Genomic DNA, 19,784 nt, shown 5'->3' with positions numbered 1-19,784 from the left:
ACTTCGAGGTCATTTCATTCAAGTGGACTGAGACTTCTTATACAGATCAATTATAATATATAATGTATATAACGAGTTCCATCTACCAGGTCGGAATTTAACCTTTATTTGTTTTACGAAGAATCTTTTGGTTGTGACTTGAAGCATGTATTGTATCTTTTAAGTGTGTTCTTTCTTTGTTAAGTATTTCTTTAATTCTTAAATTTTGCGGTACCAGATAAAAAAATAAAAAAAAATGAATTCTTTAGATTTCTTGTGTAAAATTAAAAATGAATCACTGGCTTTTTGAGTTAGCACTTTCATTTTTTAAATTTCCTCGGAGTTCGGTGTTTTTGTCATGTACTTTTTTCCAAGAGCTTACAACTGTATCTGGTAGGACAACACTATACTTTACACAAATTTTTTTTTCCATAGGCTCCAGAGAATTTACATGTCAGAGTGAATGTTGATGTCTTTCATTTGCCTTTGGTTGATAATAACAAATGTTATCATTGGTTAGAGGTCAGGTATAACCTGGTTGGTCAAACAGGTGTCAGGTAAATATTAAATATCATTTCTATAAATTCTTGATTACAATGTAACTTTAACTTGCAATTTATAGTCCTAAAGAAATAGTTTAGTTAGGGTAACAAGGCCCTAATTTGTTTAAGCATTCTGCAATAACTATTGTCATGGGATCAGATTCAGCTTTATCAATGTCGTTAGTCTATGCTGAAAAACAATGCCTACCTACCGAAACTATATGTTTTTGGACATTCTGTTACTTCACTGTTCGTAGTATTGATTTTACATTATTATTTTATCCTACATTGTTATACACCTGAAACACTATTTGTTATATATTATGGAACCATCATACGCTCTAGATATAACAAAGAAGATATGGTGTGATTGTCAATGACACAACTCTCCACAAAAGACCAAATGACACAGAAATTACCAACTATAGGTCACCGTACGGCCTTCAACAATGAGCAAAGACTTTGCAGCATAGTCAGTTGTAAAAGGCCCGAAAATGACAAAACGTAAAACAATTCAAACGAGAAAATTTTACATTTTTATGAATTTTGTTTTACTTCTAATTATACACCGTAGAGTTTTTAAAACTTATTATGCAATCCTTACACAATCCTTACACACCTAAAAGTGTATATGAAATATTTTTATTGCAACCTGGCAAACCTAATCGTCTACTTATATGTATTTTTTTAATTTGTTTTCCCTATCTCAGGAAATGTGGAACAACTGCTGGTGATGTTTGGACAACATCTGCATGGGGTGAACAAAACTTAATGTTGTTGATATTTGATAGTGTTTATGGAAAGAACCATCCTGCCGATAAAGGATTTTCTCTTAGAGCAAAAACTGTCCATAAAGGTACTTTATAATTAATAAACCGAATTTGGGGTCGGCATGTTTGAATATGTTTAAACAACCACATTGTAGTAGATTTTGATGCTCGAAAAAACAATATTTGAAAATCCAAAATTGAATAAAAATGAGGAGCTTATTAAAAGGCCAAAATTAATAATCATATCAGGGCAATGATTCAAAGTATTGCATCAGGGAGTTATATTCGATAATTTAGAATAATTTCAAAAACAAAATTGGTAACAACAATTCTAATAACACAATATTTAAATTTTTGTGCCAGAACCGAAGTACTGGCTACATGTCTGAATATACATTTAGGTATTTGCAGTTTACTAGCAGAGAGGACAGTTAGTCAGTATTAATTGACTGATCAATCACTGTCCAAGAAAAACACTGACGTCCTTTTTCGTTTGCTGAAAATTATATATTCAACGATGTTTTTTTTATCAACTTGCGTATTTGTTTTAATTTTGTATAATTTCAAATGTATTTTCTGTGGTAATTATCATGAAACTCTTACCAGATGCACTAAAGGTCAATTAGATTAATTTTTTTTTTTTTTTGTTATCAAGTCATTGATAGTGTTTCAGTATTACAATTTAGCTTAAGAAGTTAATATGTTACAGAAATTACATAACATTTACACTATAAAGTAAGAATCTGCACGCGAACTAAAATAGCATATAAAAATATAAACGAATGGAACAATGACATAATGACACAAAATCGACACATTATCCTTGAAGAATCAACTGTCAAAAGCTAGGTATTTTCACGACGTTTCAATGGAAAGCTGCTATCGTATGCATTATAAAATTTTACTAATTCGATATTTTTCGTATGATAATGTCAAACATCTGTCTATACACGTTTATTACACGAAAAAACAAATTGAATCCTTTATTTACAGACATGTTCTTCTTTTTCAAAAAGGTTGTATTCCTATTCCATGTGTCAATGGAGTGTGTAAAGAATGCGAAGCAGGACAATTTAGATGCCAATGTGATCCAGGATTTGAAGGGACACTGTGCGATACTATGGAAGGTAAGAACATGTCAAGTGGAATCTTACTGAAAATATAGATCACCTTAGTAATGTGATACATGATGAAATGAACAATGCATTTAAATTCAATTTTTCTGGTCGGCTTACTTTGTATTATAAACTGATTTTGAGATGAATATCAATAATGTGGTCATTTTTATAAATTTCCTGTTTACAAAACTTTGAATTTTTCGAAAAACTAAGGATTTTCTTATCCTAGGCATAGATTACCTTAGCCGTATTTGGCACAACTTTTTGGAATTTTGGATCCTCAATGCTCTTCAACTTTGTACTAGTTTGGCTATATAAATATTTTGATATGAGCGTCACTGATGAGTCTTATGTAGACGAAACACGCGTCTGGCGTACTTAATTATAATCCTGGTACCTTTGATAACTATTTGATACACTTCCAAACAGATTTGGTTAAAAGGTCAAAACAAAACATGGTATAACATTATAATACCAACTACAAATGACGTGTAGGACCTCAATCGTCATAGGTTTTGCGACAGAAAATAATTTTAAGGGGAAATCTATCAAAACATTGATGTGTTTGGATATATTTTAACATATTTCGGACGATCTTTACCGTTTATTTACACAATTTGCATGCTTTTTTGTAAAGCGTGCTTGAAAAAAAAACCTAAAAATTAAAACACCGAACTCCAAGGAAAAATTCAAATCGAAAGGTTCCTTATCGAATGGAAAAATCAAAATCTCAAACACATCCAACGTATGAAAACAGTTGACACATTCCTTTTAACAATCCTTTAGATATGTGGTTAAGACGATGTTGTTCGTGTATTTTACTTTATGTTTGATTATTTTTCACTCCCTGTTCCTTTAAAACAGAATTCGAAATAGACCATAATTCTAAAGTTGATACGAGCCCTTTTGAGTGCAAATACATATTTTGCTTTAATTTCTAGAATCTATTGGCATATACACCCTGTTTGCAAATACAGCAAATATTTATGGTTACTATTTAATTAAAATGTATTAAAGCTTAAAGAAAACGAATAAAATTGAATAAAACCAAATTACCTAAACGAAATATATCTCAATTTATTTCAGCTTCAGCACAACTTGATTGCACGTTTGAACGTTCCAGTCAATGTTTTCTGAAAAATACAGAAGAGGACGATTTTGACTGGATAATATATTCTGTGAGTAAATGTGTTCTCATTTAATAAGTATTTTAACAATTCTTTAATTTATAGTTTCAGATATATTTCTGTTGATTGTTAAACTGAAAAGCAATTAAATGAAAATCATACCGAAATTCTAAAAGACAGTGTGTGTTGCATAACGTTTAAGTTTTCTAATGAGGAATAACAAAATGATTATACGATAATTATCAATGATATGGATTTTACATTCTACACATAAATGAGATGTAAAACAAATTTTCTTGGGTAAAAAGTAAAATAACACAATAATAACGTCAAGGAAATTTGAAAACGGACCGTCAATAATCAAATATCTAAAATCAAAAGCGCAAACACATCCAACGAATGAAAAGAAACAACTGTCATTTTACTGACATGCCATAGACATTTCTTTATGTAGAAAATGGTGGTTTTAACCTTGTTTTTAAGCTAGCTTAATCTCTCACTTGTATAACAGTCGCATAACATTTACTCCTATTTACAACAATGTGTGAACAAAAGAAACAGACATTGTAGTTAAAAATTTAAAAATAGAGGTACAGCAGTCAACATAGTGTTATGATTTAAGTCACTAAAACAAACAAATAACAGCTCAACAAAGAAACACAGTCGTTGCTGCAAACCAGCCGTACCGGTAATGGGTTCATGACTGACAGTGTCCGTGAAAAGTAAGCTCCACATGATTTTTAACCCCCATAACAATTACTAAAAATAGCAAGAAAACTACATGGGGACCTTCATGATAGCTATTGGTCATTCTCGACTAAGGGAAAGGGAGGGGGCATGCGCGCTTGGCCTTTGAAGGGTTACAAACGGCAATTATTGAAAACACATGTATATGTCGTGTACATTTTATTATTTTGGGTTTTAATTATAAATATTTATTTACTTGGTTTTTTTTTGTTTGGAATTGCACAATTCTTAATTATTCAGACCAGTGTCAGTTGTTCTAATGAGTGAACTCATCAAACTCTTTATGTCAGCGTTCTATATTGTTCAAAGTCCAGCGTTTTTATGGACACGTGACTTTGAGGTTGAAGAGGTCTATCATACATGAATGAAAGTTCTAGCCAAAGACGAAATTCCCTTCAATTGACATCATGCAGGATATGTGGGGCTCCAAATAGTAAAAACAATGTCAGTGAGTTGGTTAGCCACTTCTGCCTTTTACGGGCGCAGTCCACTGATTTTGATACAGTGATCCTGATAGTACATGATTGATTATCAACATGGTTTACCTGACAGTAACATCTTTGACTTTGACTTGACTACAAGCATTAAAGACTGTAGTAATGATAGAAGGAGCGACCTTTTTCAGAATATTCACACATATGAGTGAAAATCCGGATAATTTCTCTTCTTATATTGTCAAATTGTGTTTTTTAACTCCTTATAATCATTATTTGGATCAACTTTACATTAATAAATAATTTCGTCTCCTTAGCAAATGAGTTTATTAATTTAATTCCTGCTACATTCAAAACATCATGCCATCTTAAGAAATATTTTTGAAGTGCTGTCTTTTTAGAACTTAACTTGGCTTCCTTTACATTACTTAAAGTATCTCTTTCTCTTCACAAGTGAATACTGAATTATTTGAAGATTTTACTTGATGTTTTCCATTTTTATCCTTTAATACCCTACTAAACTGTACAAATAGGCTACCATATTTATCAAATAAAATTTCAAAATGTTTCAAGTTTTCACTGATGCACTTATAATAAATTATTTGTTTAAAGGGAAACTTTTGTTGTAATCAGGAAAAAGGCCAAGGTAGAATAATGATTTGTACAAGTTATTATCTTTTTCTCAATAAAAATTGGACAAGTAATTACTTGTTCAAAATGTTTTTACAAGTAATAATCTGTACAAAATAATAACTTGTACACGACATATATTCTTCTATATAGTATCTATAATGAAAATTCAAATAAATATAATTTAAATAAGCAATGAATTAGCATGTTCACCTATCCTTAAATACAAAATTGTTTCTTGGCTGGGCATATACTTAAACAAAATATCATGCAAAAACTTTAGTATTCTGTTCACTGTACGGCGTAGATACGGTTATGATGGTAAAAGTTCCTCCATCGTTCAATTTTCATACATGGAGATCCCTGAGAGGGACAGTCAAATTTCATAAATCGCTAATAAACTGACAACGCTATGGCTAAAAATGAAAAAAGACAAACAGACAAACAGTAGTACACATGACACAACATAGAAAACTAAAGAATAAGAAACACGAACCCCACCAAAGCTAGGGGTGATCTCAGGTGCTCCGGAAGGGTAAGTTTGAATACGGATGTTGCAAACGTTGATGTTCATAAATTGACTTTTCCTGCAGGGCCAAACACCTTCTGATTTAACCGGACCAGATGGGGCACTCACAGGAGAAAACTACATATATGCTGAAGGGTCATCTCCTAGAACCACGGGACAAACAGCTATACTTATATCAGACATTAACTTCCCAGGTAAATATTGGTTTTCGAATACACTGGACATTAGTTTGATAATGTCAGGAGGGGAATCTATAAATGGAAACAAAACAAAAAAATCAGGCTGCAATAAAATGATCTGTGTGAATTTTATTTTATTTTAAATATTCTTCTATATGCTGCACGCCTCTAGTTACTCAACATTGCTTCGTACGTATCTATTATAATCCTTTCTGTTTTAGTATTGGATACATGAATACTTTTAAAAATGATATTAATGTATTCATGTATTTATAAGCTTATCCAGGGCCATTGTAGATTTTTAAAACATTTATTAGCTAAATGCGAGATGAAAGATACCCAATGTACATTAAAACTCATCAGTCTAAGATAAACTATGCCATTGCAAAAATTGTAGAACTATGAAAAACACAAAATTACACAAAAAAACACAACAACAAAAACATAAAAACTGAGCAACACGAACCCCAGTTAAACCAGTGACACATAAATGCTCCGAAAGGGTAAGCAGATCCTGCTATACAAACATATATTCTCCATATGCAAGTGCTGCCTGTCATGATCAAGCATCTATATCTGTTTTAAAACGATATATTCCGTTTGAGTACATTCAACGGACGGTCAAAAAAAAATTTCAAATGCTTTATTTCATTTTCAAAGTCATTCATTTGCATTGATGTTCAAAAGATTCATTCTGTTTATATCATATATTTATATTATTAACAAGATTTGTATTTATATTGGAAGTACCATGTGAAGTACATTACAATATTTTATACGTTTTATTGCGACCCCAATGATACTTTCCCACAGATTCACCTGAAAGTTACCTGTCGATTTTAACTTTTTTCTGTTCTATTGTCTCATTGAATAGATACAATAGCTATTGTTTTCTGTGTAGTTTATTCACTGAGACCTTCAAATTTCTTCTAGCAGAATTCAATCATTCATTGACCAAAAAATTATCTTCTTTTTCTTATGAAATACTTCTATAAACTCACATAAATGCATGCAATTTTGTATTTATTCAATATCATTAATATGTTTTCAATTTGTTCTGATTTAATAATAAAGAGTTTATTTCTAACACATTTTTTAGTAGTTGTCAAATGAATGTTTTTGTTATTGTTCAATTATAGAATACATTTATGAAGATCTGAATTTGAAAATAATAATAATCAAGTTTTTATTAGTCAAACACACAAAAAAATGCAAGTTTTGATATGTAAAATATTGAAAAATTAATCAGAAATCAACTTTTAACTTTTGAATCGGTGTTTACATTGAGCACATTAAAAATGTACTATTGAGTTATTGATATTGAATATGCACATGCAGTTTTGTGGGTTCTTATTTAGTATTGCTTCTAGTATTTTCATTATTGACAGTTCCATTTTTTGTTCTGGTAAATTAATCAGTGAGTGATAGATTTCTCTTGGAAGAAATTGAAAGGTCATATTGTATAAACTACACAGAGAACAATAGCTATTGTATTTATTAGATGGGACAAAGAAACTTACAAAAATATGAATAGATAGGTAACTTACATGTGAATCTGTGGAAAAGTATCATTGGGCTGCAATGATTTCTAATTCTTTCAATACAATAGCGGGAGATTACTGCTTAAGACTTAATTATAACATGTTTGGTGCTGATGTGGGATCGCTAACTGTTTCCGTGAAGGATTCTAAAGGAGATCGCGAGTTATGGACATTATCTGGTAATCAAGGATCAAGTTGGAGAACAGACAATGTGTATATACTATCAGAAGGGGACTTCAAGGTAAGAAGAAAACTGTTTGATATGAATGTTTTTGTTTAAGTTAATATAATTTTCTTACCTGACAAACTTTAATAAATTGTATATAAAGTGTTGCAATCTCACCCAAAGAGCGTTTCTTAACAAAATGAGTACAAGACATATATACAATAAATGTATATAGAAACGTAATTAACGCACTCAAATTCACGGACATGCGCTCTGATCTTTAATGAGAATGATTAGGCATCAGTAAACCTGTGTTTTAAAATGAAAGATGACTAAAAAGAAGATTTGAAGTTTTTGAATGTTTTTTTTCTCTAAATGTTTGTTTTTTTCTCTTCAATTTTACTGTTGTATAGTGGGAAGGACATTTTAAACTCGTAGAATATTATTACTCTATTCTCTCCCAATCTATCCATATTTTAATAGAAGATTGTTCTTGCCAAATGACGCCGGAGACCACATGAAATATATATATATATATGTATATTTATACCATGTGGTCTCTGGTATCATATATCTATGTTTTGAAATAAGCAACTATAGGTCAACGTACAACTTTCTTAAAAGAGAAAAACCCATACCGTATAGTCAGCTATAAAAAAAAAACACGAGATAACAAATGTAAACTAATTCAGACGAAAAATTAGGGCCTGATTTATGTGAAAATACAACGTACGAAATACAAATATGATATATAGCAAGAAACGATGAACACTGGATTACAAGTCCCTTATTTGGGATATGTACATACCAAATGTGGCGGGTTTAAACATAAACGCAGGAGCCCAACCCTCCCCAACCTGGAACATGTGTGTAACAGTTCAACATATGAACAAAATATAAAATAAAGTAAAAAGGGCTCCAGTCATCAAATCGATAATCAACAAAAATACACATAGTACAGATCTCCAAGTACGCGCAGTTACTAAGAGAAAGTTTTCTAGTTTGGATTTGCTACATTCTGACTTTTTGTATTCTGTTTATATTTGTTTTTCTTTTAATTATTTTAGAACATATTTCTTGTTTATATACTTTTCAGTGCTGTTTTTTTATTGTTTCTAGTTTTAATTTACACTATGGCCGTAGCTTAGTTAGGACAAAATAGGATAACGATATCAAATGTTTTTCACGGAAATGACAATAAAGGCATTAGTTTTATACCACTGTTCAAAAGTGGTAAATCGAGTTAACTGAAACAAATTAGGGACATAAACCAAGGGAACAACACAAACACACTGTTTTACTAAACTTTTCCAGTTTATCAAAACCTTTAATGCATACGGATTATATATCTCCCAATTGATACAATATTCACGGGCTTGTATTTCCTATCATGATTTCCTTGAAAGAGGATTGCTAATCAAAAGGAAGCTATTAAATTAAGAGTTCCAAATGGTTAAGTTGAAATCATCCCTTCGTAAATTTTACGGACGCCATCACGAGCTGGTTGCCCGTTATGGAACAACCGTTTCACAGATGATATCGGATATATTCCTTATGTCGTAACTACAATACCTTTCCCTTTTCACGAATGTGACCTACCGAATAAGACTATTTATCGGATTAGTAATAACATAAGCAACACGACGGGTGCAACATGTGGAGCAGGATATGCTTACCCTTCCGGAGCACCTGAGATCACCCCAAGTGTTTGGTGGGGTTCGTGTTGCTTAGTCTCTAGTTTTCTATGTTGCGTCTTCTATACTATTATTTGTCTGTTTGTCTTTTTTTATTTTTAGCCATGGCGTTGTCAGTTTATTTTCTATCTATGAGTTTAACTTTCCCTCTGATATCTTGCATCCCTCTTTTAAAGATTGATCTCGTTTTATTCACATTGATAGTTCTGAATAGTATAGAGACATATAAACCCACGTTTGTACATAAATAAACAGTTAGTGTTGTTCTTGTTTAGTATGTAAATTTTCTCGATACTGTTAAATATAATCCATCTCCAAATTTGTTATTTATATATTTCTGATTGTATTACTAGATTCGTATTGAAGCAGTACGAGGCAGTAACTGGGAAAGTGACATAGCTTTAGATGATTTAAAAATTTCTCCTGGATTGTGTGGTAAGCGAAATTAATAATCTATCAAACTACGAATATAACTTTCCTTTTTTTATTTAAAAGAAGATATAAAATTCTGGCCTTTTGAAAACAAAATCGAGATAAAAAAAGTTAAAATATAAAAATAAATAAAAATTCATCATATAGGAAAGCTATTACTACTCCAGCAGTATTGAAGAGAAAAAATTAAAAACAAGGTATAGAAAATAAATACCGGATACCAAGGGAAATTTAAAACGGAGAGTTCACAGTCAAATCAAAACTTTAACACAACTAGGGATTGAAAAACAATTGTCATATTCTTCACTTGTTATATACTTTTCCTTATATATGTAGAAAATGTTGGATTAAACCTGTCTGTATAACTAGCTAAACCTCTCACTTGTATGACAGTATACAATTCAATGAGTTTGTTCCGCACAGGGATAAATGGCAGGTGGTAGATTATGATATGTTGTAGTAAGGGTTTACATGTTCCCTTGTCACAAACCGACTTATTAAATTTGAGTGAATATTTCTTTTAACATCTGATGAATGAATGTATGTTCTACATTTCAGAGGAACCAAAACCATTAGATTGTATAGCAAGTCTAAAGGGTACAGATTACACTGGCAACGTCAACACTACAGTGGGTGGACTAACCTGTCAAAGATGGGACTCTGATAGTCCGACTAAGCACTCTTATCATGACTATGATGATCACGAAAATTATTGCCGTAATATACGAGGAGATGAAAATAATATATGGTGCTACACTACTGACCCTGATACGAGATGGGATTTTTGTAAAGTCCCACGTTGTGGTAAGGGAATTTCATATTACTCGATTATATGTTCAAACATTTATATTTTATATTTTCATTATAATGCATGCCAACCATTTAAAGGTTTACACCATATTGATACAGTCAACACTATATCAGTTGAATTCCAGGATTTACAATGGATTTCAGTTAGACCTTCGTAATCCCCTTTTAGTGATTGTCATATAACAATCAGGAACGAATTTCGCAATAAAGGAGGATTAGGAGGCATGATGCATGGTTGTATATCAAGGATTTAGACAATATTTGGAACACATTTATTGTCCAAATGAGTGGTACGTTGACTTGAAATATTCAATAAAGTTGGAATCTTATTAGTTACATAGTGTGCTAGTGACGTAATACGGTATATATGGAGTCAGTAAATTCCATATGGGGATTCGAGCGAATCCCCATATGGAATTTACTGACCCCATACATACCGTATTACGTCACTAGCACACTATGTAACGAATTTATCTTACCGACTATCTTAACGTGTAAAATTTAGACTAGTGACCTATCAAAGTGAGCAAGTTTTCAATACAGTTAGCATTAACATGATTAAGAAACTACTTCCTTTGATCCTACAAAAACAGATGCCAACAATGACAACTTGTTAGATTTAAATGTGTTTTATGAATTTATTTCACTGTATCATTACTTTCTTCGACTGTTGAAACCTTTAAAAATTTTTCTCAGTACTGTTTTGTTTTTCTAAAGGGACGTAACACCACTACTAACCGTGTATGGAATAAGCCCCGCCTCCTTATTACCTTATATGGAATATTAAGGGATGCAACTCCACTACTTACCGTGTATAAAATAAGCCCCGCCTCCCAACTAACCTAATATTAAATATACACGGTTTCCCCCAGGACGCTTTTAACCAATCATATTCCTAGAAATGTATAGGAGGTAAGATAATATATAATCTGCATTCCTTTGTATATTTATAAAACATTAATATTAAATATATTTATTGGAATATAAAAAACTAAAAAAATAAGCGCTAAATTTGCAGTCAAAACGTAAAAGATTAATGAGAATTGAATTTATGATTTTGCAAGTTCATGACAAAAAAACTAGATACTCCTTTTCTTACTTTCGCATTTAATGTTTTATTTCGCGTTTCAAACCCTGGGATAGACCCAATGTTGCGCACAATGAATCGAATTGGAAACAGTATCAAATGAAGCAGCAAGTCCTAAGGGGAGTATTGCTGAGAAGCAAAAAGACAACTTTCTGTACTTTTAGGCTCTTTAGATAATATTCATTTTTCATCTTATTTTGAAAAATAGTTCGGTCAAAAAGGGGGAGATAGCTACTACAAGAATTAGAATCCACGTCCGGTGCAAATGCAAAATTTCAATACTTATATCTATGATGAGTTTGTTTGATATTTATCTTCTTACTTGACATGTTGATAAAAAAAAGGTAATGCAGGATTGAGTTCCAGGGTACATTCAACTTCATAAGTCCAAGATGAAAAGACAACGCCTTGGCGAAAAAAAACTGTTGAAGAGGAGATTCTTTACGCAAAGCATGATAGTGTTTATCATCAATTTCTTTTTGAAAAAATGCTTCATATGGTGTGTATGTAGATTTATGTTACCATTCAAATATGATACTTTTTGGAATTTTGGATCATCAATGCTCTTCAACTTTGTACTTGTTTAGCTTTATAACTATTTTGATATGAGCGTTACTGAAGAGTCGTATGTAGACGAAACGCGCGACTGGCGTACTTAATTATAATCCTGGTACTTTTGATAACTATATACATAACTTTAACATAAGAACAAGCCAGAGCAAAGAAAGTAATTGCCAATAATACGTCGTGAACATGATGTTACCTGTGTATAGCAGGCTTAGATTGGTAGTATATCATATCAAAGATTATTATTGTACAAAAAATAATATCCCAAATAGATTTGATTATTTTCAAAATTTCTTTCATTTTTTTACAGACGTAGAAGAATGTAGAAGGTCTAAGAACGGTTACGATTATATGGGAACCAAAAAAACTACAGAACAGGGATTGACTTGTAAAGAAGGCACGTTTTGTACGGCTAGCGCTAATTCACCTGCACCTTTTTGCTACGTCGATGACCCTGACACCCGATGGGATACATGTATCATACCTAAATGCAGTAAGTTTAAAGGGGAAGACAAAATAGCATCCACCTTATTTCTCGCATACAGACATCATTCGTAAATATATCTCAACATGCAGACATCTTATACGTTCAGGTATTTCAAATCCAATCTTTTATGGTAGTGTTCTTTACAAACCACAACAATGTCAGTATTCACCTCAAAAGCTAACAAAACCTTTAAATAGACTTATTAAGAAGGGATATAGTTACGATACTGTTGTCAGGTCATTAAATATTACATATTTTGGCTTTAATATTGATTCACTTATAGGGTCTATGCATCGGAATTAAACACATTTATTCTAAAACCAGTCGTTGGCATGACACGGGTTATGTTCTTCTCGTGTATTTTATTATGGTATAATAGTAAACCCCTAACAGGAGGGCTTGTATCTGATATGCATATGATGAAGACATAATCTATTAATCAGTTTAATTGAGGTCTGGAGCTGGCATGTCAGTAACTGCTAGTAGTCTGTTGTTATTTATTTATCATTGTCATTTTGTTTATTTTCTTTTGTTACCTATTCTGACATCGGACTCGGAATTCCCTAAAACGGAGTTTTACTGTGGGTATTGCTGTACGTTTGTTTTTTTCTACATTGGTTAGAGGTATAGGAGAGGTTAAAAAAAATCGTTTAACCCTTCCTCATTTTTGCGGCTGTCCAAAGTCAGGAGCAACTGACCTTTGTTAGTCTTGTGTATGATTTTTAATTTAAGTTTCTTGTGTATAATTCATAGTTTAGTATGACGTCCATTATCACTGAACTAGCATACATATTTGTGTAGGGCCAGCTGAAGAATGCCTCCGGGTGCGGGAGTTTCTCGCTGCATTGAAGACCCATTGGTGGCCTTCGGTTGTTGTCTGCTCTATGGTCGGGTTGTTGTCTTTTTAACACATTCCCCATTTTCATTTTCAATTTAAAATATCTTATACAGTTTATTGATGATATATATATATATAATTGTTGGTCATGACAAAATAAATAGAAAAAAATATATTTAACTTTTAATTCATCGTCCAGAGCCGTTTCATTCAGGATAAAAATCAAATGGTCAAAGTCAACATATACAGTAAATTTAAATTGAACAAACTTGCACAATTAGACATATACATTTGTAGTTTGTAAGTGTTCGACACTCATAAATTATTAATACCATACAAATCGTAATAAACACAGAAACTGAGGGAATCTATTGAACTAAGTTAATTGAGATTTTCTTTTAAATAAAGTTTCCCATATTATTGTTCCATTTTAGTCTATCGATCAATTGAACTATTAGTAAAATTAATTAAAACTTTTCATACTTCCTCTTTTGATAAACATCGATATGAAAAGAAAAATCTAAATGTACAAATGATGCATCGAATATACATCATTACCTTGTTATTTTGTACTTGATAGAAATACCAAGTGAGAAAATGATAGTAAGATTAATTCCTTTGATGTTTGGATATCTTACTAATCAATCGTACATCTTTATGTCGTATAGTAAATTTCTATTCAGTATTTTCCAAATCTGATTTTGTATAGTTGGAAATGACGAAATATTGTTTATTTTTTGTGTTTCAATCGCAGCATTCAGAATGCATTTGCCGTAGAACATTACAGAAAGAGGTATGACATAGTCACGTGTCTCCACGTGGTCCAAATTATAATTGCAATCCTTTGTGAAATTTACCTAAAATATTTGATCACGAAATCAAATACCAGATTCTTTATACCTTATTTGTTTTCTTAAAATTGTATTTAAAATTTCCTTGGATTTAAAAATATGTCAGTTATCTTTGCAAAAACATTTCTCGACCTATCTGAAACAAACCAAAAAATGTTCATAAAACAAATTAATCTACAATTAATTATGCGGTATCGGTTTTGTTTAATATGTGAGGCAGTGCTGTGACTTATAATGCTGGACTACGGCATTTTGTTTCTGGTTCAGGACTGTCTCATTGGCAAGCAAACAATATTTACAGTTGCATAAATTCATCAGGATTTGAATAAAAAAATCATCAAAGGTATCAGACGCGCGATTTGGCTGAATAATAATCATATAGTAAGACAGGTGATAAAGACCCATTTGAAATTCTATATAGTTCTATATCTGTCTTATATTCAATTTTATTGCACTATAACTTTCATATTTGGAAAATTCACCTTGGGCCACAATGCAAAACTATATTCATTACTGTTTTTGCTACATGATATTCATTTGGTGGATGCAACTCCTCGTGGACTACAATTTATGGCGGCCTTTGATTTCGGAGAATGTGTTCGATAGTCATTCATTCGTACTGATATAATTGTATATGGACACTAGGAAATTTTGGATTATCAATAAGATGTAGAAATTATAAAGTTACCCATCTGAAGCGTATACATGTATGTTACTATTTTTGTTTTTTGTTCATTTGTTTTGATAAAAATAGATTTTGATGTTGCATAATTTTGTGATTTCCAATATGTGGATTTAGATAAATAATGCATATATAAGGCAAAACAAGTAAAATCACAAAAATACTGAACTCCGCGGAAAATTCAAAGAGGAAAGTCCTTAATAAAAGTCCCTGAAATTAACCTTGATGTCTTATGATTTTGTATTATTGTAAGAATGGTTAAGTGATACGTACAAAAACACTAATAACTGTTTATAAAAGATGATGTCAGTTAGACTTAAGATTGGAACTATCATTATAGTATTCATTAAAGAGGGACGAAAGATACCAGAGGGACAGTCAAACTTATAAATCGAAAATAAACTGACAACGCCTGGCTAAAAATGAAAAAAGACAAACAGACAAACAATAGAACACATGACACAACGCAATAAATTTCATAAAATTCGATGTGTTGTTTTTTTTTATTTTAAAGCAACCCAGGCAGACGAATGCATCAAGACACCACTAGGGAAGGATTATTTTGGTACAGTCAGTACCACCAAGTCAGGAAAGACTTGCCAAGCTTGGAGTAAACAGGAACCACATAAACATGGATTTTGGGCAATGAATGATGAGAGCAATTATTGTAGGAACCCAGACGGAGAACCAGCTCCATGGTGTTATACAACTGATAGTGAGACACGATATGAAATGTGCGATATTCCATTTTGTCGTAAGTTGCAGATGTATTTTCATCTTTTTTTTTTACTTCGATTACACTGCAAGGCATGATGGTTTGTGCATGACATAAACCATTTGGATTATATAAAACAAACATATCAAATATACTAAATATCAATTTTGATAGGCTCCTTTTAAAGTCACACAAATGGAAAACAAGATTTCTGTTTATTTTCAGAGGACTTAGCCTGCAGATCTAGCCCATGTGAAAATAAGGGAATCTGTGCGGAGGAAGCTGGAGGATTTAAATGTAAATGTCCCTATGGGTATACAGGGGATACCTGCAGCACTAGAGGTACATATTTTTATTTCTATAAAGTTAAGCGCAGATGAATTAGGTTAAGCTGGAGAAAATTTTTGTTTCATAACAGGATTTATTTCCAAATTTCATTCAACATGCGAATAGATAAGGCCATTGGAAAACGCATGTACATTTAATTCACAAGCAGAAAAGTGAGACTAGCGACGTTTAAAAATTTGAATTTATGATCCAATCTATGTGAACTTGTGAGATTGTAAGTTATGAACAGTTTTGTGTGTGTGGCTTTTGAAATAGATTATTGAAGAGGAATAAATTATAAACAAAGAAAAACGCAATTAAAAAAGCAATCTTGTCATACAACATATGCCTTACAGTTGATAAGCTTGAATATTACAAATATAAAGCAACGCAAAACTCGGGTTTCAAGTTAATTTTGTTTGTTTGGCTATGGCATCACTGCGGTAAATTATATTTTCTAAACTAAGCAAAAATGAATAGCAAAAATAGTGTACCGAACTCCAAGGTAAATTCAAACAGGGGAATTCCCTGACAAAATCAAACGATGAGACTGTATCTACACACGGAATTATTGGAGAACTGTATTGCCGTGTAAAATTTTTTTTTCTATTCAAAAAAAGTTTGCCAGTTCGTTTAAAAAAAGCATGTTGAACATTTCAAAAATAAAGCAAGGAAGATTTGTTTTTTCTTTTTTTAAATAAAACTGTATATATTTTTTTTTATTTTTTTAAATAAAACTGTATATATTTTTTTTTTCGTCCGAAGTGCTTTTATTGATTTTCTGTCATCAGGAACACATACCAGGTAATGGTTTGATAATACAATGATGGATGATATTCTCGTATTATAAAAACTACCTGAAAATAATATGAAGCTACAATGCATATGTTCATACGAGTGCGTGCACAAGAATGTTCTCAGAATGTTCTGACTAAATCTAAAAATGCATCAGGATAAATAGTGACTTATAATTGAAGGGTGATCGTATAGTGTATATATAGAGATAATGATGATCTATATCGTAAGTTAATTGAACGTAAAATATGAAAATAAAGGCAACAGTAGTATACCGCTGTTCAAAATTCATAAATCGATAGACAAAAAACAAATCCGTGTTACAAACTAAAACTGAGGGAAACGTCTCAAATATAAGAGAACTACGACACAACAGAGACACAACACCGAAATGTAACACACACAGAAACGAACTATAATGTAACAATGGCCATTTTCCTGACTTGGTACAGTGCATTTATATCTGCATTACATCCTTTGTCTCTTTATATATAGTCCTGAAGGACAATTGGTATGAATCGTACACATCAAGGCTGGGTAAATTGTCATCTGGCATCTTGGTTTGTCTGATGATGGGTTTGTAACATGTCAAACGTTTAGAATTTTTCTTGGCTTTCGTTATCTTTTATCATTTTACTTTTTATATATAGTTATGTGCAAGATATAGATACATATTCAACTATGTAACACACTTAAACTTGAACATTTTAAACATTCTTATTTTGTAATTTTTTTGGTATTTTTGTAGACAAAACTAAGGAGGATTGCAAGAGGTCAACCAATGGTTTTGAGTATAGAGGAATGATTAACACCACCATCAGCAACAGGACATGTCAGAGGTGGGATTCAGATATTCCTCATGGTCACAACTTTAATAATTTAAATGCAGAGAACTATTGTCGTAATCCAGACAATGAACCTGAACCTTGGTGTTATACTACTGACCCTAATAAACGATGGGAAATTTGTGATATTCCATTTTGTAGTAAGTAGCTTAAAACCAATAATGGTGATTCCTTCAAACAGAATTACCATACAATGCAAGGTCATGTTTTCCTAGTCTTGATTTTAGACCAATTGTATAATTCATTATGTGAAAATAACACTTCATGAATTTGATACGCTCGTAGCTATTTTCTAGATGTTTGGGACTAATAAGCTTACGATACCTTTGAGATCTTTAAATTTTGTCAGATTAAAATTTAATAAGTATTTATAAGTCAAATCAATCGGGGGACTTATGGTCAACCAGCAGACGTATCACAGCAGTGGTAGCTACCTATACGTAACAAACAGTGTTCTGTGATTAAACAAAACAACAAAAACAAAACATGTATTTTCAGGAAACCTTTATCAGGTACGTTAAACTCTATAAAGTCATCACCATTGAACTATCTTCAAAAAACTTTAAAAACGAGGTAAGAGTAAATTTGAGCAAAACAAAATCGATTCTTCGGGTTTTGTAATCTTTATATCAAAATTTAAAGTGAACATGGTAAAAAATTATTACTTTGTTCATTTCCTAGTTTATAAAATGTTATTTATTTCGAAATGAAAAGATGTTTCTACCCCAGGTATAGATTGTCGCAGCAGTATTTCACACAACTTTTTTGACTTCCCGGTTTAAAAGGAAGATGGAACGCACGTATCTGGCGTTACAAATTATAAGTCTAGTATATTTGATGACATTGTAAAACATTTCCTTATTGCATGTTTGTAACATTCCAGCAACTCCAGCTCAAGAATGTGTGAGTTCTCTTTATGGAGAAGACTACTTTGGAACTGTCCGCCAGACAAAGAATGGAATTCCATGTCAGAAATGGAGTGACCTGACCCCGCATTCACATTCATACAATACGAAGCTAAAGGACCAGGATGACTATTGTAGGAACCCCACAGCACCTGGTGACAATTTTCCATGGTGTTACACTATTGACCCCGATATCAGATGGGATTTTTGCGATATACCTAGATGTTAAGTGTGAATGGGGATGCATACGATTGAACTCATTAAAAATTGAATCGATATATTGTTCCATTTAAATGAGATAAAATACTTGTTCATGTGTATGAGTTTAATATGAAATAAACACTACTTGCAACTTTGTATTGGTTTTATATCACAGAAATAATAAACAAACAGGTAGTTTTATACGAACGATTCCAATATAGTCGGTATGAATTACATCAAGTGATGAATTACATGAATTCATTCTTTCACTCACTATAGTTATCTTACATAATTTTTTTCATTGAACTATCATCAAAGGATCTTGATTCTAAAAAATGGGAAGGCTTACGGAGTTTCAGAGATTTTAAACCGAAACAATCATATTGTCGTTTCTTATTTGGATGCGGACATTCATATCTGGGGTAAAACAAAATCAGCTACCTCGTTTTGGAGTGTTAAGAGTTCATTGATCGTAAAAAAAGAAAATAACTGGTAAGAAAAGGGAAAGACATTAAACATTAAATTTGCACTACTCATTCTTTAGCATAAGCGTTGACATATGGGGCAAGGAACAGGCGATAAACGTTTATACTTCCAAAATATCACTAGATAAATTTTGTTTTTAACCGACCCTGATTGTCAATTTCTACATGTATGTCAAGATATGGAGCAGACTTAACTGTATCTGGTTTTTTTTTTATCTCAAGTTCCATAATATAGATCCGTTCAATATAGTCACAGAATTTTGAATGAGTTGGTGAGAGAAAATCATTTATAAAGCGAGAA

General features: G+C 31.8%; 1 protein-coding gene across 3 annotated transcripts in view; it reads left to right on the top strand.

The window, feature by feature from the left end:
- LOC143071805 (uncharacterized) overlaps positions 1 to 19,154 on the top strand; it is a 53,932-nt gene extending 34,778 nt beyond the window's left edge. For all 3 annotated transcript variants that reach the window (XM_076246399.1, XM_076246397.1, XM_076246398.1), the window contains exons 14-26: positions 415 to 536; positions 1,232 to 1,377; positions 2,308 to 2,418; positions 3,496 to 3,587; positions 5,941 to 6,070; positions 7,665 to 7,837; positions 9,810 to 9,891; positions 10,447 to 10,692; positions 12,663 to 12,845; positions 15,725 to 15,964; positions 16,151 to 16,267; positions 17,796 to 18,032; positions 18,776 to 19,154. In XM_076246399.1, the coding sequence (XP_076102514.1) occupies positions 415 to 536; positions 1,232 to 1,377; positions 2,308 to 2,418; positions 3,496 to 3,587; positions 5,941 to 6,070; positions 7,665 to 7,837; positions 9,810 to 9,891; positions 10,447 to 10,692; positions 12,663 to 12,845; positions 15,725 to 15,964; positions 16,151 to 16,267; positions 17,796 to 18,032; positions 18,776 to 19,026 (2,130 nt within the window). In that variant the 3' untranslated portion in view covers positions 19,027 to 19,154. The remainder of the gene's footprint in view (positions 1 to 414; positions 537 to 1,231; positions 1,378 to 2,307; positions 2,419 to 3,495; positions 3,588 to 5,940; positions 6,071 to 7,664; positions 7,838 to 9,809; positions 9,892 to 10,446; positions 10,693 to 12,662; positions 12,846 to 15,724; positions 15,965 to 16,150; positions 16,268 to 17,795; positions 18,033 to 18,775) is intronic.
- Positions 19,155 to 19,784: the final 630 nt, after the last annotated feature.

The sequence above is a fragment of the Mytilus galloprovincialis genome, chromosome 4 (assembly GCF_965363235.1).
Source record: "Mytilus galloprovincialis chromosome 4, xbMytGall1.hap1.1, whole genome shotgun sequence".
Classification (NCBI taxonomy): Eukaryota; Metazoa; Mollusca; class Bivalvia; order Mytilida; family Mytilidae; genus Mytilus; species Mytilus galloprovincialis.
Note: the sequence above shows the minus strand (reverse complement) of the source record. Positions and strands in the feature narration are given on the sequence as shown.